The sequence below is a fragment of the Entelurus aequoreus genome, linkage group LG04 (genome assembly GCF_033978785.1).
Source record: "Entelurus aequoreus isolate RoL-2023_Sb linkage group LG04, RoL_Eaeq_v1.1, whole genome shotgun sequence".
In the NCBI taxonomy this organism is placed as follows: Eukaryota; Metazoa; Chordata; class Actinopteri; order Syngnathiformes; family Syngnathidae; genus Entelurus; species Entelurus aequoreus.
The window spans coordinates 89408101-89435073 of NC_084734.1; the positions used below are offsets into that span (position 1 = coordinate 89408101).

The following is a 26973-nucleotide window of genomic DNA, read 5'->3' on the forward strand; positions in this document are numbered from 1 at the left end:
GTGGATCTAACATAATAGTGAGAGTCCAGTCCATAGTGGATCTAACATCATAGTATGAGAGTCCAATCCATAGTGGATCAGTTTCACAATTAGCAGCATTAAATATAAAAATAAGTTTTCTATGTGTTGGTACTTGTGGAGTAACTATCGGAACCAGAAGTCTAGACTAAAGTACGAGCAGAGATATGATCAAGTACGAGTGTAGCTTCCAACATGTGTGTTTAAAATATCATTTCATAGTTGGTGAGAATAAATAAATACAATGCATAAATATAAGTTCATCATGTGATTAAAAAGGTATTTCCTTGGGTTAATTCATGCAGGTGTATGTTAACTTTATTGTTGTTACAACCCCATGTCAATTGAGAGGGGAACATGTTTTTTGTTCCAGTTTGATCACGTTGTCGGGGGGACAATTAACACGTGGCGCATTAAGGAAGCAGCATGAGACGACAAGTGTTTGTTGTGGAAGACGTTAACGGAGTCTCGGATTGAAAATAAACTTTATTCCCTTGGAGTTTATGAGGTCAAAGAGGTGTGATTATTTCTGATAAGTATGTGAAATCAACGTCTCAAGTGGATAGTGCATCCCCCCAATTCGTCACGTTTCATGTGTCAGGTAAACCATGACGAATGAGGCTATAGGAATCACCTCTTCTACTGTATACTGTAAAAATAAAAGTAGTGCCTGTTTTCTATTGTCAGTATTGCACTGTAAAAATGAATGTTGAGTTTGTGGTAAAAAATAACTGGCAGTTTAGTCACTAAAATGATACTGTTCAAATAACAGTGGTGCCCTTTTTCCATTTACGTTTATTCCGAGTAAAAAACTGGAGACTGAGCTGCCATTTATTTTCTTTCTCTCACAGTGATAAGGTAAGCGAAATATTAGAGACGGCTCTTGGTGGATTTACAACCACGATAATAAACATAATTAAATGAATACTGAATACAAGTGCAAAAATGTATTAAATCTCATTAAATGGAGCGAGTATTCCTAAAGTTGTAATGTATAAGATAGTATAGAAAACTGTACAGATGTATGATCGTTAAGTGAGAAGCATCCACAATTATTGTTGGGATGTTGTGTCACTCTGTGGCGTTGATATCCGCTGGAAAATGACCTGTTGGAGGACAACCTGGTTACTTCACTGCAACATCATGACTAACATATTTATCACAATGACAAAAGGCCTACTGAAAGCCACTACTAGCGACCACGCAGTCTGATAGTTTATATATCAATGATGACATCTTAACATTGCAACACATGCCAATACGGCCGGGTTAACTTATAAAGTGACATTTTACATTTCCCGGGAAACTTCCGCTTGAAAACGTCTATGTATGATGACGTATGCGCGTGACGTCACGACGGCAACGGAAGTATTCGGACCCAATGTGTGTGTTAGAAATGGTCACAGCTGATGAGGTGTTTAAAAAATTGAGCGCGCTCCACCCTAACAAGGCCACCGGCCTTGATAATATTCCCTCCAGATTCCTCAGGGACTCTGCCTCCATCATTGCCCCGATCATCACGCACATAATAAACCTATCAATTACACAAGGCCAAGTACCAAAAGATTTTAAGATAGCAAGAGTAACTCCCCTCTTTAAAAAAGGAAGCAAATTGGAACCTGGCAACTACCGACCTGTTTCTATTCTCAGCTCCGTTTCGAAAGTAATGGAGAAAATAGTTTATGAACAGGTCGATAGTTACCTTGCCACTAATAAACTCATGTACAAATTCCAATCCGGCTTCAGAACTAACCACTCCACTGACACATGCCTTCTCTATCTGACCGACCACATCAAACATGAGGTGGACGCGGGCAAATACACTTGGGTACAAGGGAATCCATCCTGTTTGGGTCCCACATCAACCTTAAGAAAGTCAATGACTTCACTATAAAAGTGGGTGACATTGTTATCACCAGGAAAGATGAGGTCACCTACCTAGGTTCCATTCTAGAGGCTAATCTTTCCTGTGATAAAATGGCAACCAAGGTAATCAAAAAGGTTAACCAACGAACAAGATTTCTCTACAGAATTTCAAAAAGCACCTTGAGGATTCTGGCGGGAACTCTCGTTCAACCCTTTTTCGATTACGCATGCACCTCCTGGTACCCTAGCACCTCCAAAACCCTCAAATCTAAACTCCAAACATCTCAGAACAAGCTAGTCAGGTTACTTCTAGACCTCCACCCCAGATCCCACCTCACTCCTACCCACTTCTCTAAAGTGGGCTGGCTCAAGGTGGAGGACAGAGTTAAACAACTTGCACTGAGCCTAGTCTATAAAATCCGCTACACCTCCCTGATACCGAAGTACATGTCAAACTACTTCCTTAACGTAAATGACCGCCATAACCACAACACCAGGGGGTGCTCCACTAACCACGTTAAACCCAGATTCCGAACTAACAAAGGTCTTAACTCATTCTCTTTCTATGCCACATCCATGTGGAATGCACTCCCAACAGGTGTAAAAGAAAGGGCATCTCTATCCTCCTTCAAAACCGCAATAAAAGTTCACCTCCAGGCAGCTACAACCCTAAACTAACACCCTCCCCGGATTGCTAATAATCAAATGTAAACAATCAAACAATCAAATGCAGATACTTTTCCTTTTTCTTATGCCTTCTGATCTCTCTCTCTCTCTCTCTCTCTCTCTCTCTCTCTCTCTCTCTCTCTCTCTCTCTCTCTCTCTCTCTCTATGTCCACTACTTGATGTCCATACCCCCCCCCCCCTCCACACCCCTGATTGTAAATAATGTAAATAATTCAATGTGATTATCTTGTGTGATGACTGTATTATGATGATAGTATATATGATAGTATATATCTGTATCATGAATCAATTTAAGTGGACCCCGACTTAAACAAGTTGAAAAACTTATTCGGGTGTTACCATTTAGTGGTCAATTGTACGGAATATGTACTTCACTGTGCAACCTACTAATAAAAGTCTCAATCAAACCATACAAACTGCTCTGTTTTCATTGAACAATTCCACAGTATTCTGGACATCTGTGTTGGTGAATCTTTTGCAATTTGTTTAATGAACAATGGAGACTGCAAAGAAGAAAGTTGTAGGTGCGATCGGTGTATTAGCGGCGGACTACAGCAACACAATCAGGAGGTTGTGTTGTGTTTGAGCTGGATAGCAGACGCGTTACTGTGAGTACAGCTTTGGCTTCCAAACATTTGATCGCTTGCCCGTACGTGCGTGTCGCTATGTGCATGTCACGTACGTAACTTTGGGGAAATATATGTTTCTTGCCGACTCTGATGGCGGCCGGGGTGTCGTCGAAAGCTACAACGCCCACCGCCGCTCTGTAGCTAAGTTAGCTTCAATTGTTAAGCTTCGCCAAGCTGGAAATTATTAACCGTGTATTTACATGTTCATGGTTTAATAGTATTGTTGATCTTCTGTCTATCTTTCAAGTCAGGGTTTTTTTTTATTTTGTTTCTATCTGCATTTGAGCCTGATGCTATCACGTTAGCTCTGTAGCTAAGAGTTTCACCGATGTATTGTCGTGGAGATAAAAGTCACTGTGAATGTCCATTTCGCATTCTCGACTCTCATTTTCAAGAGGATATAGTATCCCAGGTGGTTTAAAATACAAATCCAAGATCCACAATAGAAAAAGGAGAAAGTGTGGAATCCAATGAACCCTTGTACCTAAGTTACGGTCAGAGCGAAAAAAGATACACCCTGCACTACACTCTAGTCCTTCACTCTAACGTTCCTCATCCACGAATCTTTCATCCTCGCTCAAATTAATGGGGTAATCGTCGCTTTCTCGGTCTGAATCTCTCTCGCTCCATTGTAAACAACGGTGAATTGTGAGGAATACTAGCTCCTGTGACGTCACGCTACTTCCGGTACAGGCAAGGCTTTTTTTTTATCAGCGACCAAAAGTTGCGAACTTTATCATCGTTGTTCTATACTAAATCCTTTCAGCAAAAATATGGCAATATCGCGAAATGATCAAGTATGACACATAGAATGGATCTGCTATTCCCGTTTAAATAAAACATCTTCATTTCAGTATCATGTAAAGACCAAATCTGTCTTTGGTCTGGAGTTCCAATGATTGTAATAAATCTATTAAAAGAAGACAGTCTGCCGATTCGATACCTAATGTGTCTGCTAAAATTAAAAAAAGTTGTGTGATTGCAAATAATAACATCCAACCATCCATTTTCTACCGCTTATTCTTTTATAACATATCTAGAATAACAACAGTATAAATGTAAGAAAAATCGGAATGTAATGATAAAAAGCTGACATTTTTAAACTAAGGATTAATAGTAATAATACACGGTAACACTTTAGTACGGGGAACATATTCTAAGTAACAAAAACTTAATTTAGAGTTATTTGGACACTAGGGGAACATATTCTAAGTTACAAAGATTTAAGGGTTAGGGTTATTGTAGTTTTGTGTTTTGTTATGTAACAGACCATATTAATTAAGTGGTATTAAAGGGAGATTTATATACAAAAACTTCCTTACTTAGTACTAATAAGCAATCATTCTGAGGTTATTGAGGGAAGACTCTTAGTTCATGGCTTACTGGTTGTATAATAAGGCCATGCAGAATAAGGCATTAATAATGACTAATTAAGAACCATTATGTTACTAATTTGCATGTTAATAAGCAACTAATTAATGGTGAATATGTTCCCCATACTAAAGTGTGACCTAATATACTTAGTCAGAGTTTTAGTACAGAGTTTTGTCTTTAAATATATCATATCTGTTTATAGCATTTAAAAAATATCAAAATGACCCCACCATACTTAACTTTTCAGTATGCGTGAAAAAAGCGTAGACATCTATCTAAAATATTAAAAGCTCTCAAAATAAAAATAAAATGTACTTCAAATACAAACAAAGTTTAGTTAGTCAATTAGAAACACAATACCAACCTATTAATTACTTAATTTTAAAAATTACATCAACAATAATACACACTTAAATATGTAACTGAATATTCATATTTTCATACAGGCAGAATTTTTGGCAGAATTTTATATTATTTTTTATTATATTCTAAAAGCTGAAATATTGTAGTTTTTAACTAATAATTAATAATAATAACCAATAACAGACACTTAAATATGTAACTGAATATTCATATTTTCATACAGGAAGAATTTTTGGCAGAATTCAATATTATTTTTTATTCTATTCTAAAAGCTGAAATATTGTAATTTGTAACTAATAATTAATAATAATATACAAATAACAGACACTTAAATATGTAACTGAATATTCATATTTTCATACAGGCAGAATTTTTGACAGAATTTAATATAATTTTTTATTCTATTCTAAAAGCTGAAATATTGTATTTTGTAACTAATAATTAATAATAATATACCAATAACAGACACTTAAATATGTAACTGAATATTCTTATTTTCATACAGGCAGAATTTAATATTTTTTATTCTATTCTAAAAGCTGAAATATTGTAATTTGTAACTAATAATTAATAATAATATACCAATAACAGACACTTAAATATGTAACTGAATATTCATATTTTCATACAGGCAACATTTTTGGCAGAATTTAATATTTTTTATTCTATTCTAAAAGCTGAAATATTGTAATTTGTAACTAATTATTAATAATAATATACCAATAACAGACACTTAAATATGTAACTGAATATTCATATTTTCATACAGGCAGAATTTTTGACAGAATTTAATATAATTTTTTATTCTAATCTGAAAGCTGAAATATTGTATTTTGTAACTAATAATTAATAATAATATACCAATAACAGACACTTAAATATGTAACTGAATATTCTTATTTTCATACAGGCAGAATTTAATATTTTTTATTCTATTCTAAAAGCTGAAATATTGTAATTTGTAACCAATAATTAATAATAATATACCAATAACAGACACTTAAATATGTAACTGAATATTCATATTTTCATACAGGCAACATTTTTGGCAGAATTTAATATTTTTTATTCTATTCTAAAAGCTGAAATATTGTAATTTGTAACTAATAATTAATAATCATATACCAATAACAGATACTTAAATATGTAACTGAATATTCATATTTTCATACAGGCAAAATTTTTGGCAGAATTTTATATTATTTTTTATTCTATTCTAAAAGCTGAAATATTGTAATTTGTAACTAATAATAATATACCAATAACAGACACTTAAATATGTAACTGAATATTCATATTTTCATACAGGCAGAACTTTTGGCAGAATTTAATATAATTTTTTATTCTATTCTAAAAGCTGAAATATTGTAATTTGTAACTAATAATTAATAATAATATACCAATAACAGACACTTAAATATGTAACTGAATATTCATATTTTCATACAGGAAGAATTTTTGGCAGAATTTAATATTATTTTTTATTCTATTCTAAAAGCTGATATATTATAATTTGTAACTAATAATTAATAATAATATACAAATAACAGAAAGCTGACACACAGTTATGTCTTTAAATATAAATATTATCTGTTTTTAGCAATAACAAAAAAAATTTAAAAAAACATTAATATAGCCACAGCATTTGACTTTTTAGGATACGGCCTTTGTTGAAGGTTTGGACACCCCTGAAATAAATTATCAAAAAGGTATCGATACTTTGATTTGAGAATTAATATTAGAGCATAGAATTCTGGTATCGATATTTCAGTATCGATCTGACACTCAATTTCTTCCTTCCCATTCTTAGAAAACAAAGTTATGTCCATCTCTCGCTATATGTTTGGAACTCAGAGCATTACAATTACAGCTCTTATCTCAAAACACTCTTAAGTTAAGGCACTTCTGAGCTGAGGTACCTCTTTATAGTATATTGAATATTATTTGTCATGCTACGTGTCGTTGATCTGTGTCATGTTCACATTTAAACCAAGTTCACTAAACCGCACCAGAATTCACTTGCAAGTGGATTGAAACCGGCTTGTTTGGTCCACACCAGAGTTCAAATGATGGCCTTCACAACGGACCGTACTAGCAGAGTTTGTTTCCACCGGACCAAACATGACAATGCACTGCAAAAACTGAAATCTAAGTAAGATTAAAGGCCTGCTGAAATGACATTTTTTTATTTAAACGGGGATAGCAGATCCATTCTATGTGTCATACTTGATCATTTCGCGATATTGCCATATTTTTGCTGAAAGGATTTAGTATAGAACAACGACGATAAAGTTCGCAACTTTTGGTCCCTGATAAAAAAAAAACCTTGCCCCTACCGGAAGTAGCGTGACGTAGTCAGTTGTTCACTCCCTCATATTTTCCTATTGTTTTCAACGCAGCTAGAGCTATTCGGATCATTACCCCATTAATTTGAGCGAGGATGAAAGATTCGTGGATGAGGAACGTTAGAGTGACGGACTAGAATGCAGTGAAATACATATTTTTTTTCGCTCTGACCGTAACTTAGGTACAAGCTGGCTCATTGGATTCCACACTCTCTCCTTTTTCTATTGTGGATCACAGATTTGTATTTTAAACCACCTGGGATACTATATCCTCTTGAAAATGAGAGTCGAGGACGCGGAATGGACATTCAGTGCCTTTTATCTCCACGACGATACATCGACGAAGCTCATGCTAATTAGCATGAGCTAACGTGATAGCATCTGTCTCAAATGCAGATAGAAACAAAATAAATAAATCCCTGACTGGAAGGATAGACAGAAGATCAACAATACTATTAAACCATGGACATGTAACTACACGGTTAATAGATCTCAGCCTGGCAAAGCTTAACAATGCTGTTGCTAACGACGCTAAGGCTGACTTAGCAACTTAGCAACCGGACCTCACAGAGTTATGATAAAAACAAAGTACAGTTGGCACAGTACAGTAAACTGACAGTTAATATTTAAACATTTAACATGTGACATTTCAAACAATTTTGAACAGAAATAGTTCATGCACATTTAGATAAATTCTTCAAAATTACAATTTAAAAAAATTTGGCCGGGTGCCGGGCTGTATACATGCACACTAATTGACTGAAAGAGCACGCACTTGGCGCGATGATGTCATGTTGTTGATGGAAAAATGCATTTTTAGACAATATGATTTGCCTGAGCGGCTAGGAGACCCCGAGAGTAACAAGCGCTTGCCTTGTTGCCTTTCCATTAAGAACAATACATTAGTTTTTAGTATAAGTTTGCTGGTTTCAAGAAATGTAATGCCGAGCGCATATCATTATGTCAAGATAATGGCACTAGCATTTATTTCATTTAAGAATAGTTTTCAACATATTGAGCAAAAAGGTGTCTTTTTTTTTCTACCAAGAAAAGTGCACTTGTTATTAGTGAGAGTATACTTATTTTAAGGTATTTTTGGGTTCATTTAGGTTAGCTAATTTTACTTGTTTTGAAAAGTCTTGACAAGCCAAATGTTCTTGTTCTATTGGCAGATAATTTTGCGTAGTTCAAATAAAATACCGTAATTTCCGGACTATAAGCCGCTACTTTTTACCCTCTTTCTGGTCCCTGCGGCTTATACAACGGTGCGGCTTTTTTACGGCTTACGGTAACCACGGGCGCGCACTACAGAGGATGCGCGAGACCGAGGCAGACATCTGGCGCCAGGTAACGAGAGCAAAACAAAGAGTAGGAGAGCGTCAGCGACAGTTTGCGCGAAGGAAGTGTTCATGCAAACACCCTCAATATGGAAAACAAACGGAGAAGTGCATATGATGCTGCTTTTAAGTTAAAGGCCATCGATCTGGCTGTCAAAGAAGGAAGTAGAGCTGCTGCACGTACCCTTGACATCAATGAATCAATGGTGAGACGTTGGAGACGTCAGCATGAAGGACTGATTCAATGTAAAAAGACAAAAAAAATCCTTTAGAGGTAATAAAAGCAGATGGCTGGAACTTGAAAACTTTCTTGAGGACTGGGTGAACACACAGAGAGCAGACGGCCGGGATGTTTCCACCGTGCAGATCCGACTGAAAGCCCAAACAACCGCCAAAGAAATGAATATTGAAGATTTTAGAAGTGGACCATCATGGTGTCTCAGATTTATGAGACGAAAAGGACTGTCCATTAGTGCAGTGGTTCTCAACCTTTTTTCAGTGATGTACCCCCTGTGAACATTGTTTTAATTCAAGTACCCCCTAATCAGAGCTAAACATTATTGGTGGAAAAAAAGAGATAAAGAAGTAAAATACAGCACTATGTCATCAGTTTCTGATTTATTAAATTGTATAACAGTGCAAAATATTGCTCATTTGTTGTGGTCTTTCTTGAACTATTTGGAAAAAAAGATATAAAAATAACTACAAAATTGTTGAAAAATAAACAAGTTATTCAATTATAAATAAAGATTTCTACACATAGAAGTAATCATCAACTTTTTGGATTGTAATAGAGATCCTTCTGGATTCATCAACTTCATTCTCAACATTTCTTCACAAAAAATAAATCTTTAACATGAATATTTATGGAACATGTCCACAAAAAAATCTAGCTGTCAACATTAAATATTGCATTGTTGCATTTCTTTTCACACTTCTTTTTGACCGCCATTTTAGTGAGGGTCAAACCATCACGGCATGGGGGGAACTCTGGCTTTATGCTCATGAATGGAATAGCCTACTTGATGTCATGTTCAGTTGATGAACTTACATTCATATTTTGTTGAAGTATTATTCAATAAATATATTTATAAAGGATTTTTGAATTGTTGCTATTTTTAGAATCCATCCATCCATCCATCTTCCTCCGCTTATCCGAGGTCGGGTCGCGGGGGCAGCAGCCTAAGCAGGGAAGCCCAGACTTCCCTCTCCCCAGCCACTTGGTCCAGCTCCTCCCGGGGGATCCCGAGGCGTTCCCAGGCCAGCCGGGAGACATAGTCTTCCCAACGTGTCCTGGGTCTTCCCCGTGGCCTCTTACCAGTCGGACGTGCCCTAAACACCTCCCTAGGGAGGCGTTCGGGTGGCATCCTGACCAGATGCCCGAACCACCTCATCTGGCTCCTCTCCATGTGGAGGAGCAGCGGCTTTACTTTGAGTTCCCCCCGGATGACAGAGCTTCTCACCCTATCTCTAAGGGAGAGACCCACCACCCGGCGGAGGAAACTCATTTGGGCCGCTTGTACCCGTGATCTTGTCCTTTCGGTCATAACCCAAAGCTCATGACCATAGGTGAGGATGGGAACGTAGATCGACCGGTAGATTGAGAGCTTTGCCTTCCGGCTCAGCTCCTTCTTCACCACAACGGACCGATACAGCGTCCGCATTACTGAAGACGCCGCACCGATCCGCCTGTCGATCTCACCATCCACTCTTCCCTCACTCGTGAACAAGACTCCGAGGTACTTGAACTCCTCCACTTGGGGCAACATCTCCTCCCCAACCCGGAGATGGCACTCCACCCTTTTCCGGGCGAGAACCATGGACTCGGACTTAGAGGTATTTTTAGAATATTTTTCAAAAATCTCACGTACCCCTTGGCATACCTTCAAGTACCCCCAGGGGTACACGTACCCCCATTTGAGAACCACTGCATTAGGGCACGGACGACTCTGAGTCAGCAACTGGACTGCTGCATCGTGATGATGAAGAGGACGGCGTAACGGCTGACGAAGCCGGAGCCGTTGAGTCCACTGACGAAGAGGAAGGTTTTGAGAGCGAGAACAAAGGAGAGGGAGTGGCTGACGACGCCATTTTGGACCTGTTCTTCTCCGACACCGACGAAGAGGATTTGGGTGGTTTTAGTACGCAGGAGGAAGACGATGACACAATGATTAAAGACTGACTTTTCATATACCGGTAGGCTGGTTATTTTGATAACGTACAGGCGAGCACTTTGTATTACTTTGCAGCGTTGTATTATTTGTACTCTGCACGAATGCTGTTCGCCATGTCAAAGATGTGAAAGTTTGATTGAATGATTGAAAGATTTATTGTTAATAAATGAGACGCTTTGCGTTCCCAAACAGTCATCTCTGTCCCGACAATCCCCTCCGTGGTAGCAGGAACCCCTATATACTACGCTAATTACACTATATACTACGCTAATTACACTATATACTACGCTAATTACACTATATACTACGCTAATTACACTATATACTACGCTAATTACACTATATACTACGCTAATTACACTATATACTACGCTAATTACACTATATACTACGCTAATTACACTATATACTACGCTAATTACACTATATACTACGCTAATTACACTATATACTACGCTAATTACACATCAAAACCCTGCGGCTTATAGTCGGGTGCGGCTTATATATGGAGCAATCTGTATTTTCCCCTAAATTTAGCTGGTGCGGCTTATAGTCAGGTGCGGCTTATAGTCGGGTGCGGCTTATAGTCAGGTGCGGCTTATAGTCAGGTGCGGCTTATAGTCCGGAAATTACGGTACCCCTCATTTTTGTATTTTTTTTTCTCGTTTTTGAACAATTACTTTTTGCAGTGTGTAAACGAGCCCGCAGCTCCTTAGTTGTATTTTTCACTGGTAATGTAGATGCTTACCTGAGTGTTTGTGGATTTGAGAGCCAGGCGGGCCACCGCTGACAAGAAGATGAGAAGCACCGCCACGCACGCAGAGAACGTGAACAAAATGCATTGCGTGGCCAAAAGTTGCCTCTAAACAGGAGGAGAGAGATGTTTATTTCAAGCACAGTGCAAATGTGTTGAGTGTAAAATGTCCTTTACCATTTCGTTGTAGGCCCACTGTGGGTCCACTAAGGATAGCCGGGAGATATCGGGATAGCGAATGCTGTGTATCCTATAACCGCAAGACACGATGACTCCCAGGATGGACATCACATACATGGACAGACAAACGGTCACCTGGGGGGGAAATATATCACAATTTATACTTGCTGCCACTCGGGTAATCATACAAGGTAAAAATATACTACCATCTTTTTGGATGGACATGCTCCCGTGTAGACAGACAAGATTCCACAGGTGAGAAACTAAAAGAAATGAGAGCAAACACAAACCCACATGTGTACACTTATCATATGATACCAGCTAATACCGTATCAAAGTGATACTGCCATACCAATGCTTAGTCCATTGAACTACATGGATTTTATTGCACTCGGTGGGGGTCTGTGACGCAACAAGTTTGTTTACATGTAAAATCTTCCACTCCTTCTTTGCCTGTTAAGTACTCATCTGGACTGTGGAATCATTGGCACACATGTTTGTATGTCAGAAACGGACATTTGGGTTTTATGTTTTTATTATTTTTATGTTTTATTGTTTTGTTTTTAATGTATGTTTTATTGTTTTGTTTTTTAATGTATTGTATTCTGTTTTTATGCGTTTAAATGGATCTTAAGGTCTGCAATAAAGATTGATGATGATGATGTCTCCTTTTGTCCACCAAACGTTTTATACTGTGCGTGAATGCACAAAGGTGAACTTTGTTGATGTTATTGACTTGTTGGAGTGTTGTAGGCATATTTGGTCAGCGCATGTCTGCAAGCTGAACAATGCTAACATGCTATTTAGGCTAGCTGTATGTACATATTGCATCATTATGCCTCATTTGTAGGTATATTTGAGCTCTTTTTTTTTTTCTTTTTTTTTAATTTTTTATTTTTTTTAATTTTTTTATTTTAAACAACATAAAAAAAACACAAGATACACTTACCATTAGTGCATCAACCCAAGAAAACCCTCCCTCCCCCATTCACACTCATCCACACTCATTTACACAAAAGGGGTTGTCTCTTTCTGTTATTAAAAAAAAACCTTCTGGTTCCTACAATATAGAATAATACAGTCTGCAAGGGATACAGTCTTTAGCGCACACATGATTGTGTGTGGTGCTGGTCCAATAACATTTTCATTAATTACTATTTTTTATGTAATTGTTTTTATATTGCTTTACTTTCAAACAAAACAAACAAAGGACCTTAACTTCACCAGACCGGGTTGTCAATGAAATCAGATTGTTCAAAAGGGTTCTTAAAACCAGGTCCAGTTCAGATTACGTCCAGATCGGGCTCAGCAACACACACCTTCACCCATGTACACCAAAAACCAGGGAACACATCCGAGTGGAACTCAGCAACACATACCTTCATTTATGTACACTTAAAATAGGGAATACAACAACAGATTGCATATCATATATAAACAAAATTACATATTTGAGCTCATTTAATATCCTTTACTTGTATCCTCTTTGTATATCATTTATATTTGCATGTCTCATGACACATTATCTGTATGTAATATTGGCTGCTTTTCAGATCGTTGTTTGTCTGCCATGTTGTTCCAGACCACAGCAAACATTATCTAGCTTGTTAAAGATAGTAATAAATCTATTAAAAGAAGACAGCCTGCAGTTTACTTTAACTTAGACACACACATCTATACCTTCAGCCATTAAAAGTCAGTCATTTCCAGGAGTTATCTCACCTGAGTATTTCTGTCAACGAAGATTTGCTTCAGCCTGCGACACATAGTCATTATGATAGTAGGCTATTACAGCTAATATAGACACTTACGTCATGTGTTGTCTTCATTATAACACTTATATACGGCTTTTCATTTTTTTGCAGCCCCAGACAGATTTGTTTTTTGTACTTTTAGTCCAATATGGCTCTTTCAACATTTTGGGTTGCCGACCCCTGCCTTAAAGCACACATTTGACAGGTAAATCATAGTGTAATGACCTGGAATTACACATTACCTGTGGTGTTGAAGTTGTCCAACTTTTTGTGTGGCTGTAAACGCATCACCGGCTAAGTGCCTTATGTGCGAGTGGCTGCTGTTGATATATGACAGATGACAAAGTTGGTTTTGGTCTGGTTTGTATTGCAGAAAATGACCAGTTTTGCTAGATAGAAACTTTTTCATCAATTTAATTCAATTCCATATTTTAAAATGATTTAATTAATGATCATTTGCTTCTTCATTACTGAAGGCCAAACTGGACAAAATTAAATAAATAAATAAATCTTTAAATAACTAGTTACTTAATTACATAAGTGTCATTGATTATAATTGGAATTAAAAACATACATATGTTATTAAATGTGTGATTAATTTAATGTAAAATTACATTTAATTATTTAATTATTTCACATTAATTTCATGTATTTTATAATGATTTAATTCATGATCATTTGCCTCTTCTTTACTGAAGTCCAAACTGGACAAAATTAAATAAATAAATAAATCTTTAAATAACTAGTTACTTAATTACATAAGTGACGTTGATTATAATTGGAATTAAATACATACATATGTTATTAAATGTGTGATTAATTTAATGTAAAATTACATTTAATTATTTAATTATTTCACATTAATTTCATATATTTTATAATGATTTAATTCATGATCATTTGCCTCTTCTTTACTGAAGTCCAAACTGGACAAAATTAAATAAATACATCGATCTTTAAATAACTAGTTACTTAATTACATAAGTGTCATTGATTATAATTGGAATTAAATACATACATATGTTATTAAATGTGTGATTAATTTAATGTAAAATTACATTTAATTATTTAATTATTTCACATTAATTTCATATATTTTATAATGATTTAATTCATGATCATTTGCCTCTTCTTTACTGAAGTCCAAACTGGACAAAATTAAATAAATAAATAAATCTTTAAATAACTAGTTACTTAATTACATAAGTGACGTTGATTATAATTGGAATTAAATACATACATATGTTATTAAATGTGTGATTAATTTAATGTAAAATTACATTTAATTATTTAATTATTTCACATTAATTTCATATATTTTATAATGATTTAATTAATGATCATTTGCCTCTTCATTACTGAAGTCCAAACTGGACAAAATTGAATAAATAAATACATCTTTAAATAACTAGTTACTTAATAACATAAGTGACGTTGATTATAATTGGAATTAAATACATACATATGTTATTAAATGTGTGATTAATTTAATGTAAAATTACATTTAATTATTTAATTATTTCACATTAATTTCATATATTTTATAATGATTTAATTAATGATCATTTGCCTCTTCATTACTGAAGTCCAAACTGGACAAAATTAAATAAATACATCGATCTTTAAATAACTAGTTACTTAATTACATTAGTGTCATTGATTATAATTGTAATTAAATACATACATATGTTATTAAATGTGTGATTAATTTAATGTAAAATTACATTTAATGATTTAATTATTTCACATTTTATTATTAATTTCATATATTTTATCATGATTTAATTAATGATCATTTGCTTTTTCATTACTAAAGGCCAAACTGGACAAAATTAAATAAATAAATCGATCTTTAAAAAACTAGTTACTTAATTACATAAGTGTTATTGATTATAATTGTAATTAAATACATACACATGTTATTAAATGTGTGATTAATTTAATGTAAATTTACATTAAATTATTTAATTATTTCACATTAATTTCATATATTTTATAATGATTTAATTAATGATCATTTGCTTTTTCATTACTAAAGGCCAAACTAGACAAAATTAAATAAATAAATCGATCTTTAAATAACTAGTTACTTAATTACATAAGTGTCATTGATTATAATTGGAATTAAATACATACACATGTTATTAAATGTGATTAATTTAATGTAAAATTACATTAACTAATTGAATTATTTCACATATTTATTATTAATTTCATATATGTTTTAATGATTTAATCTATAATCAGTCATTTAAGTAATTACTTAAAGATCTATTTCATTTTGTCGTGCAGGAAACCCACAATAATGTGTGGCCATATTTAGACAAATGTATGCGTTTAGAGAAAATAATGCCCAAAACCTTAAGTTTTTACTTGTTTACTCTGTGAACCCAAAATCATAACTGCTCTCTTCATCTAAGACACAAATTTAGGAACACACATGAAGGTGAGTTGAGTTCATGAAAAGTTTTACTGCACATAACCATTATCAAATATTCCCAAATAACACAAGTCATTTTTTTGTTGGGTCAAGATATAGAAAGATGCTGTTTTTTTACTGTAGGTCAAGAACATGAATAACATTATAGGGGTGGGCCAAAGAAAAGGCTAACTAAATAAATACATACAGTGGGGTGAGGGGAGCCCTACAGGTAGTTGTAGGGTGTCCCCAGTTAAATGACAGATAGTTAATATCCATCCATCCATCTTCTTCCGCTTATCCGAGGTCGGGTCGCGGGGGCAGCATCCTAAGCAGGGAAACCCAGACTTCCCTCTCCCCAGCCACTTGGTCCAGCTCCTCCCGGGGGATCCTGAGGCGTTCCCAGGCCAGCCGGGAGACGTAATCTTCCCAACGTGTCCTGGGTCTTCCCCGTGGCCTCCTACCGGTCGGACGTGCCCTAAACACCTCCCTAGGGAGGCGTTCAGGTGGCATCCTGACCAGATGCCCGAACCACCTCATCTGGCTCCTCTCCATGTGGAGGAGCAGCGGCTTTACTTTGAGCTCCCCCCGGATGACAGAGCTTCTCACCCTATCTCTAAGGGAGAGACCCGCCACCCGGCGGAGGAAACTCATTTCGGCCGCTTGTACCCGTGATCTTGTCTTTTCGGTCATAACCCAAAGCTCATGACCATAGGTGAGGATGGGAACGTAGATCGACCGGTAAATTGAGAGCTTTGCCTTCCGGCTCAGCTCCTTCTTCACCACAACGGATCGATACAGCGTCCGCATTACTGAAGACGCCGCACCGATCCGCCTGTCGATCTCACCATCCACTCTTCCCTCACTCGTGAACAAGACTCCGAGGTACTTCAACTCCTCCACTTGGGGCAGGGTCTCCTCCGCAACCCGGAGATGGCACTCCACCCTTTTCCGGGCGAGAACCATGGACACGGACTTGGAGGTGCTGATTCTCATCCCAGTCGCTTCACACTCGGCTGCGAACCGATCCAGTGAGAGCTGAAGATCCTGGCCAGATGAAGCCATCAGGACCACATCATCTGCAAAAAGCAGAGACCTAATCCTGCAGCCACCAAACCAGATCCCCTCAACGACTTGACTGCGCCTAGAAATTCTGTCCATAAAAGTTATGAACAGAATGGGTGACAAAGGGCAGCCTCCAACCCTCACTGGAAACGTGTCCGACTTACTGCCGGCAATGCGGACCAAACTCTGGCACTGATCATACAGGGAGCGGACTGCCACAATCAGACAGTCCGATACCCCATACTCTCTGAGCACTCCCCACAGGACTTCCCGAGGGACACGGTCCAATGCTGTTAATGATAGTTAATAGTAATGGCTAAATGCCGTTAAATGTAGCAAGCTACTTTTGGCGTGTAGCTTCCCCGGTAGCTTAGCTACATTTAATGGAGAGTAACCTGTAGCTTAGTTTACTACATTTTCCAAGTAGCTTGCCCATCACTGGCACCTCAGCACTGCGAATGAGTGTTGCATACCAGAGCTCCCTGCCAGAAAGGAACGTAGACGTCACCGGAGTTTGTCACGGTTTCCCCGAAAAAGATGCATCCCATGATCAGCTCTGCACAGCCACAGATCCCGATGACAACCTGGTGGTGAGAAGAGCGTCTGATCTGCATGCACTATTTACCAGAGCTTGAGACTGAGTTTAAGGGATGTATTACACCGAGACTCTGGGGCTCCTTTTGAAGAAAGCGATGAAGAGGTTTGCTGGACGGCGACACCTTAAGGTCTGCATTCTGTTGTCCTCTTGTGACCTCCGTAGTGGTGGTTGGTGTTGACGTCCTGTCATCCATGGTGGGGAAGCTGCGGGAAAAACATTGTTAGTCAAAGCAGATGTGCATTCCAAAGACCTTGTTTTATTCACGACACTTCCAGCAGGGAAGTTACACAATAAAAGTTCCCACATCCAACTGTAAGGAAAAGAAAGGTGTGAAATAAAATATATGCTTACCAGGCTTAGTTTTTCATGGAGAGATGCAGTACGGGTAATAACGGTTTGGGAATGTGGGCGGTAGGAAGAGAGAGGGAAGAGAAATTTGAGACTTTTTTTTATATTAAGAGGAGGAGCTCAGAAATGTTGGTGACGCAGTGGAAGAAGATTTGCATGTTTTCCTGCAACCACATTTTCTCTCAGCCATAGTGGTTAGAGCAGTGGTTCTTAACCTGGGTTGGATGGAACCCTAGGGGTTCGGTGAGTCGGGCTCAGGGGTTCGGCGGAGGTCAAGACACACCCGACTCATCGTGTAAATAAAAACTTTTCCCTATCGGCGTATTACGGATACCCCCAAACAATGTTCCCTCTAATTTTCCGTCTGATTTGCAGGTGTGTAATTTGTTGTGAGTTCATGCACTGTGTTGGTTTTGTTCTTTGAACAAGGTGATGTGCATGCACGCTTCATTTTGTGCTCTAGTAAAAAAACATATAACTTTGTCTTGAATTTGAAAAAAAAATATATATATATTTTTCACTAAAAATGGGTTCGGTGAATGCGCATATGAAATTGGTGGGGTTCGGTACCTCCAACAAGGTTCAGAACCACTGGGTTAGAGTGTCCGCCCTGAGATAGGTAGGTCGACTTGCACAGGGCTGTTCGAACGCGCCCTTCATCTAGCGCTCTTACAGTATATATCACAATGTATGAATATGCAATGAGGTGTCTTCTTCCAGGCGTGGAATCTTCCTCTGCCTTCTCCTTCCTGGACTCACAAGTGAAGATGTTGGAGATAAGAGTTTATGGTCGGCCTCAATATACGTAACTTTGGAGTTCAAACCCCGGCCGAGTCATACCAAAGACTATAAAAATGGGAACCCATTCCCTTCCCTACTTGGCATTCAGCATCAAGGGTTGGAATTGGGGGTTAAAGGCCTACTGAAAGCCACTACTAGCGACCACGCAGTCTGATAGTTTATATATCAATGATGAAATCTTAACATTGCAACACATGCCAATACGGCCGGGTTAACTTATAAAGTGACATTTTAAATTTCCCGCCACACTTCCGCTTGAAAACGTCTCGGTATGATAACGTATGCGCGTGACGTAGCCAGTTTAACAGAGGTATGGCTTCCCCATTGAAGCCAATACGAAATAGCTCTGTTTTCATCTCATTATTCCACAGTATTCTGGACATCTGTGTTGGTGAATCTGTTGCAATTTGTTCATTGCATTATGGAGAAAGAAGCTGAGCAAGCAAAGAAGAAAGTTGTCGGTGCGAAGCGGATATTTTGCGAGGGAAGTCAGCAACACAACACAGCCGGTGTTTGTTTACATTCCCGAAAGATGCAGTCAAGATGGAAGAACTCGGACAACAGAGACTCTAACCAGGAGGACTTTGATTTGGATACACAGATGCGATACCGTGAGTACGTAGCTGTGCTTCCAAACATTTGATCGCTTGCTATAACTAGCTCGAGCTAGGAGCTAGGAGCTAGCATAACAAACACCTAGGTGTTTGTTATGTGGGATTAATTTGTGGCATATTAAATATAAGCCTGGTTGTGTTGTGGCTAATAGAGTATATATATGTCTTGTGTTTATTTACTGTTGTAGTCATTCCCAGCTGAATATCAGGTCCCACCCGCGCGCTTCCAAACATTTGATCGCTTGCCCGTACGTGCGTGTCATGTACGTAACTTTGGTTAAATATATAAGCTTTATGAACCTTGGGTTAGGTGAACGGTCCTTTGGGCTGAGTGAGTGTGTGTGTTGTGCAGGTGTTTGAATTGTATTGGCTCGTTATATATATACGGGATCCCGTCCATATTAGCTATAACTAGCTCGAGCTAGTACCTAGTAGCTAGGAGCTAGCATAACAAACACCTAGGTGTTTGTTATGCGGGATTAATTTGTGGCATATTAAATATAAGCCTGGTTGTGTTGTGGCTAATAGAGTATATATATGTCTTGTGTTTATTTACTGTTGTAGTCATTCCCAGCTGAATATCAGGTCACCCCCGGCTTTCACAGCATCTTCCCTATCTGAATCACTTCCACTCCCCACTAGTCCTTCACTTGCATTTTCCTCATCCACAAATCTTTCATCCTCGCTCAAATTAATGGGGAAATCGTCGCTTTCTCGGTCCAAATCTCTCTCACTTCATGCGGCCATCATTGTATACAATAGGGAACTTTGCGTATATGTTCAACTGACTACGTCACGCTACTTCCGGTAGGGGCAAGCCTTTTTTTATCAGATACCAAAAGTTGCGATCTTTATGGTCGTTGTTTTATACTAAATCCTTTCAGCAAAAATATGGCAATATCGCGAAATGATCAAGTATGACACATAGAATAGATCTGCTATCCCCGTTTAAATAAAAAAAATTCATTTCAGTAGGCCTTTAAATCACCAAAAATGCTGCCGCCCACTGCTCCCCTCACCTCCCAGGGGGTGAACAAGGGTGATGGGTCAAATGCAGAAAATAATTTCACCACACCTAGTGTGTGTGTGACAATCATTGGTACTTTAACTTTAACTTGAATTATCAGGGTTTCTGTGGGGAATTAAAATGCATTAAATATCATTACATAGATTTTGCTCAAATTAAGGTCTTAAATGGCATTAAAAAGCATTAAATGGGGTGCCCAGAGGTATTAAAAATGTATACAATTGTAGGACTTGGCCGATAGTCAATACATAGATCCATCAAATATTAATAATAATAATGTATAAAAGGTGGTTTCAAATGAAAGAACAAATGAACAGATAATACACTGATTCTAATTAAGATAACGTATGCACCAATGCTACTATGACTGCAAAGCAGGGGTGAAATGATTCCTCCAGTTACTTGATTACAAAAAAATTATCCAACAGCCTTTCAGGAAGCCTCAAGACCGAGAAGACTGCTGCCATTATAAACAAAAAAGGTTAGAACATTTTTTTAATGAGCATTTTGAACTCTTCTTATGTTCCAAATGTTTATGCTGTCATTTTCTATTTCATCAACTAGTATTATTACTCTACTGCCTGTAATGGTACAGGGGAGAAGAAGACGGTACTGAGGCAGGGACGTCGTTTAGCCTTAGGCGTATTTATTATCCATATAATATGGCGTGTGTAATTAAACAGAATACTTGGTGTGAGACTATGTGATGCGTCTAACTGGAGAGTGTTACCGGCATGCGGAAGTCCAACGAGGGTGAGGCTGGCTTGGAAGTCCGTGGGCAGGCGAGAGGTCGAGGGCAGGAGAGAGGCGTCAAGGTCCGTGGGCAGACGAGAGGTCGAGGGCAGGAAAGAGGCATCAAGGTCCGTGGGCAGACGAGAGGTCGGGGGCAGGAGAGAGGCGTCAAGGTCTGTGGGCAGTTGAGAGTTCGAGGGCAGGAGAGAGGCATCATGATCCGTGGGCAGATGAGAGGTCGAGGGCAGGAGAGAGGCGTCAAGATCCGTGGGCAGATGAGAGGTCGAGGGCAGGAGAGAGGTGTCAAGGTCCGTGGGCAGACGTGAGGTCGAGATCCGGGGAAGCAGCAAGAAGTCCAGGGGAAGTCCGGGGAGACGAGACACACAGCTCGAATCCAGGGAACATAGGAATGCTGCGGGACGACGAAACAGGACACAACATGATGAGCACAGAGGTGGGGAAACACAAAGAGCGAGGAGGCACGAAGAGGAGCTAGAGACGTGAGGGCTTACTGTACTATACAGATGGCTCCGTTCTGGCACTGGAACGCAGGACGCGCAGGACTAAGTAGTTTGTGGCGTCCTCATCCGCGTCAGGTGTGTTGATTCGTGAGTAAGAGCAGCCATGGGTGTGTCCAGAGGCGCGCTCAGAGGAGTGCACTGAAGAATGCGCAGCGGCATGCGCTCGAGCCGTAACAGTGCCCCCCTCTTTATGCGAGGCTCCCGACGAGCGTTGGGGCGCATCAGGGTTAGCCCGGTAGAAATCGGTACCCAGGATCGGTCCTTCGGTCCATGACCCTCCCAGTCGATCAAGTAATGGAACCCCCTGCCATGTCGACAAACTTTGAGGATCTCTTTTACTGTCCAAACAGGGTCACCATTTTCGAGAACCCTCGATGGAGGAGGAGCAGGGACAGGGGGCAAAAGGGGGCAGACTGCCACAGGCTTGAGCTGGGATACGTGGAATACGGGGTGCATCTTCATATATCGGCGTCAGGTGCGCCCGCGGCCGGAGAAGAACACCCGTGGCCGTGTCCAGAGCCGCGCTCAGAGGAGCGCACTGAAGAATGCGCAGCGGCATGCGCAAAAGCCGCTAGAGTACCCCCCTCCTTATGCCAGTCTTTTGAACGGCTCTTTTAAAGGAATGGCTCCTCAAAATCCGTCCCTTTCAAAGAGCCATAAACCCATAAACTGGATTAGACATATGTTGAGGGAGGTGTGGCCAGCGCGCCTGCAGGAGAAAATGTCTCCGCCTCTGTTTGTGGTTCTGAGGACGAGCGCCATAGGATGGGGGCGGGGCATGTGCTGACGGCGAGACACAGCTGACAGGTGATTAGATTTTCCAGGTGGTACGTGTTAATCTAATCATCTGTTGTCTTTAACAGTAGGCGGTCGAGTGCAGGAGGGGAGAGAGGGGGGGAGAGAGGATACGGACGTGACTGAAAAGTCACGTTCTGCTGGAGAAAGACTTTGACAAAAATCTATGCACATTAAAACTTTGTTAAAACTGCACACTTGGCTCCTGTGCCTATGAATAAAGCATTTTCATCTACAACATCCATCCATCCATCCATCCATCCATTTTCTACCGTTTATCCCTTTCGAGGTCGCAGGGGTGCTGGAGCCTATCTCAGCTACAACAACAATGTGCAATATGCCGTACGAAAGGCTGATAAAAGCAGTCTTTTAAAAGACTGTTCTGTATCAATCCCATAGTGGGCAGGTGTACCTAATGTTGTGACCGAGTGAATATTTATACTGTTTAGCGGTGATATTTGTCTTCAAGCTATATATTTGATAGTGTACAGTTAAAAAAAGATACATTTTAATCTTTTTGTAAGAATGGGGCGTGGTTTCATTTGTAATCTGGGAACGCCTCCACACACCAACCTTTGGCAGACATACGCAGAAAGTAGGTTAAAAACGGATCTATGGTTGCAAAATGTATGCTATATTTACACCAAAACATATTAAATTCGTATTATGTAGGCCACAAAGAATTGTTGTTAAATGTAGATTATAATCATCATAGGTCCCCTTTAAGTAGGGATGATGTTTGATAAGAAATTATCGAGTTCGAGCCCATTATCGAATCCTCTTATCGAATCGATTCCTTATCGATTCTCTTATCGAGTCCAGATAGGTTGTATATGGAAAAAAACACACAATATTTGGTTTAACAAAAGCTCACTTTTATTTTATAAGAAAAAAAAAAAAAAAAAAATATTGACTGTTTTGTTACCCCCCCAAAAAATAAAATAAAAAAAATAAATATTGACTGTTGTTACCCAAAGTATATTAAGTGGGATTTTTCAGAAAAACAAATATATACAGTAAGGCAAAAACAGCCTGTCTCTGTGATCACTATAGGTGTATAAATAATAATATAGTGTTAAATAAAATCAGTCCCTTGGGCACAAAACTGAAAATAATACAGCACTCCAAAAAGTGCACTTCTGCTGCTATTGGAACATCCTTCTGGGGTCCATCAGTGTGGCCTCCTCCAGGAATGACTGCACGTCCTTGTCCTGGAGGGAAAATGAGGGACAGACACGGCACAGAATTAGGGGGGAAATTAGCTGAATGTGAAGACTAGGCTGTCTGTTATTAAGTCTTCAGCATTAGTATGTGGAATTAAAGGCCTACTGAAAGCCACTACTAGCGACCACGCAGTCTGATAGTTTATATATCAATGATGAAATCTTAACATTGCAACACATGCCAATACGGCCGGGTTAACTTATAAAGTGACATTTTAAATTTCCCGCCACACTTCCGGTTGAAAAAGCCTTCGGAGGATGACGTATGCGCGTGACGTAGCCAGTAGAACACAGGTATGGCTTCTCCGTTGAAGCCAATACGAAATAGCTGTTTTCATCATTATTCCACAGTATTCTGGACATCTGTGTTGGTGAATCTGTTGCAATTTGTTCATTGCATTATGGAGAAAGAAGCTGAGCAAGCAAAGAAGAAAGTCGGTGCGAAGCGGAGTATTTTGCGAGGGAAGTCAGCAACACAACACAGTCGGTGTTTCATTGTTTACATTCCCGAAAGATGCAGTCAAGATGGAAGAACTCGGACAACAGAGACTCTTACCAGGAGGACTTTGACTTCGTTAACAGACGCAGATGCGATACCGTGAGTACGCTTCCAAACATTTGATCGCTTGCTATAACTAGCTCGAGCTAGTAGCTAGGAGCTAGCATAACAAACACCTAGGTGTTTGTTATGCAGGATTAATTTGTGGCATATTAAATATAAGCCTGGTTGTGTTGTGGCTAATAGAGTATATATATGTCTTGTGTTTATTTACTGTTGTAGTCATTCCCAGCTGAATATCAGGTCCCACCCGCGCGCTTCCAAACATTTGATCGCTTGCCCGTACGTGCGTGTCATGTACGTAACTTTGGTTAAATATATAAGCTTTATGAACCTTGGATTAGGTGAACGGTTCTTTGGGCTGAGTGAGTGTGTGTGTTGTGCAGGTGTTTGAATTGTATTGGCTGGTTATATATACAGGATCCCGTCCATATTACCCACTCGAGCTATAACTAGCTCGAGCTAGTAGCTAGTAGCTAGGAGCTAGCATAACAAACACCTAGGTGTTTTTATGCGGGATTAATTTGTGGCATATTAAATATAAGCCTGGTTGTGTTGTGGCTAATAGAGTATATATATGTTTTGTATTTAATTACTGTTTTAGTCGTTTCCAGCTGAATATCAGCTAGGCCGCCGGTTCCTCTCACAGCATCTTCCCTATCTGAATCGCTTCCACTCCCCACTAGTCCTTCACTTGCACTTTACTCATCCACAAATCTTTCATCCTCGCTCAAATTAATGGGGAAATCGTCGCTTTCTTGGTCCGAATCGCTCTCACTTCATGCGGCCATCATTGTAAACAATAGGGAACTTTGCGTATATGTTCAACCGACTACGTCACGCTACTTCCGGTAGGGGCAAGCCTTTTTTTATCAGATACCAAAAGTTGCAATCTTTATCGTTGTTGTTCTATACTAAATCCTTTCAGCAAAAATATGGCAATATCGCGAAATGATCAAGTATGACACATAGAATAGATCTGCTATCCCCGTTTAAATAAAAAAAATCATTTCAGTAGGCCTTTAAATGATGGAATGGATTAAGTAATCACGTTAAACATTGTACTGATATGATCCACTTTAAGAGGTTGTTCAAATTAATAGTGCTTACAAAGTACAAAGAAGAATTATGAGAAATACTTTCAACCTTATTGAAAATAAGATATTTTTCATGTCAGTATATTAATAATGACTGAATTAATTAAAGTTAAAGTAGCAATGATTGTCACACACACACTAGGTGTGGTGAAATTTGTCCTCTGCATTTGACCCATCCCCTTGATCACCCCCTGGGAGGTGAGGGGAGCAGTGGGCAGCAGCGTAGCCGCGCCCGGGAATCATTTTTGGTGATTTAACCCACAATTCCAAGCCTTGATGCTGAGTGCCAAGCAGGGAGGTAATGGCTCCCATTTGTATAGTCTTTGGTATGACTCGGCCGGGGTTTGAACTCACAACCTACCCATCTCAGGGCGGACACTCTAACCACTAGGCCACTGAGTAGGTTAATTAATTACATATTACAAAACTTAAAGGCTTGAAGTTGTCCGGAGTACATCCCTTTTGTGGTGAAGTCAGCAATGTTAAAATCTCCAAAGATCTTTTACCAATCTTCTACAATTTGTTGTATTTCACCATTTCTCTTGGTGGAAAAAGTCTGATAGTCATAGTTGTCTCCTTCAAAGGCCCTATGGTAATTAGACTGTCCACAAAGCAAAACCAGCGATTGATCTTCCATCTAACTTGTCTGTTCATATATTTACATTTATTAAATGACAACAATTATTATGTTATTATTATTACAGAATTACTGTATTATTTATGTACCGTATTTTTCGGACTATAAGTCGCAGTTTTTTTCATAGTTTGGCCGGGGGTGCGACTTATACTCAGGAGCGACTTATGTGTGAAATTATTAACACATTAGCGTCAAATATCCAATAATATTATTGATGTCATTGACGTAAGAGACTAGACGTATAAGATTTCATGGGATTTAGCGATTAGGAGTGACAGATTGTTTGGTAAACGTATAGCATGTTCTATATGTTATAGTTATTTGAATGACTCTTACCATAATATGTTAGGTTAACATAGCAGTTGGTTATTTATGCCTCATATAACGTACACTTATTCAGCCTGTTGTTCACTATTCTTTAGACATTTTAAATTGCCTTTCAAATGTCTATTCTTGCTGTTGGATTTTAGCAAATACATTTCCCCAAAAAATGCGACTTATACTCCAGTGGGACTTATATATGTTTTTTTCCTTCTTTATTATGCATTTTCGGCAGGTGCAACTTATACTCCGGTGCGACTTATACTCCAAAAAATACGGTATCTATTATTATTTTGTTGTTATTGTGATGCATGCAGATAACGACTAGCTGAGAGCAGGACTCACCATATACGTCATTTGACGACCGGACAAAAACTAGACAGCAGACTGAGAACTCCATACACAGACTAATTAGAAGACTCCATACACCTGGACTAGACACAAGATGAAGGAGAGAGCTGATTGGAGGAAACAAGGGTCAGGGCAAGACACAGGTGCAACTCAGGGCACAAATGAGCATGGATCATGACAGTGGTCCTCTCTAGCTTTCTCCTTTCTCCCTTGTTTTAACCCATACTGTTTTCATCCACATACCCCAAATGTTAATTAAGCATAATAAAACGTTAAATAAAATGTAATTGTATTTTTTTTATTTCATTTACATTGTAGTTTGATAGAGATTTTTTACAGTATAGACGTCAAAAGTAACCCTATGATGCACTTTTAAATTTCCCA

General features: G+C 38.7%; 1 protein-coding gene across 1 annotated transcript; it reads right to left on the reverse strand.

Annotated features, from left to right (window-relative positions):
- Positions 1-28: 28 nt before the first annotated feature.
- Positions 29-26973, reverse strand: LOC133649154 (uncharacterized). Its single transcript, XM_062045978.1, has 7 exons — positions 26584-26973; positions 17625-17766; positions 17439-17549; positions 11934-11990; positions 11725-11862; positions 11542-11655; positions 29-1124 (listed from the first exon to the last, which is right to left on the reverse strand). Exons 2-7 carry the CDS (start codon positions 17754-17756, stop codon positions 1071-1073), a joined length of 606 nt encoding a protein of 201 aa, XP_061901962.1. The 5' UTR covers positions 17757-17766; positions 26584-26973; the 3' UTR covers positions 29-1070.

Coding starts and splice junctions, on each gene's coding strand:
- LOC133649154 (XM_062045978.1), bottom strand. CDS start 17,756: ATGGATGACAGGACGTCAACACCAACCACCACTACGGAGGTCACAAGA. Junction 11,991..17,438: donor CTTTCTGGCAGGGAGCTCTG/GTATGCAACACT, acceptor CATTTCTTTTAG/TTTCTCACCTGTGGAATCTT. Junction 11,863..11,933: donor CATGTCCATCCAAAAAGATG/GTAGTATATTTT, acceptor TTTCCCCCCCAG/GTGACCGTTTGTCTGTCCAT.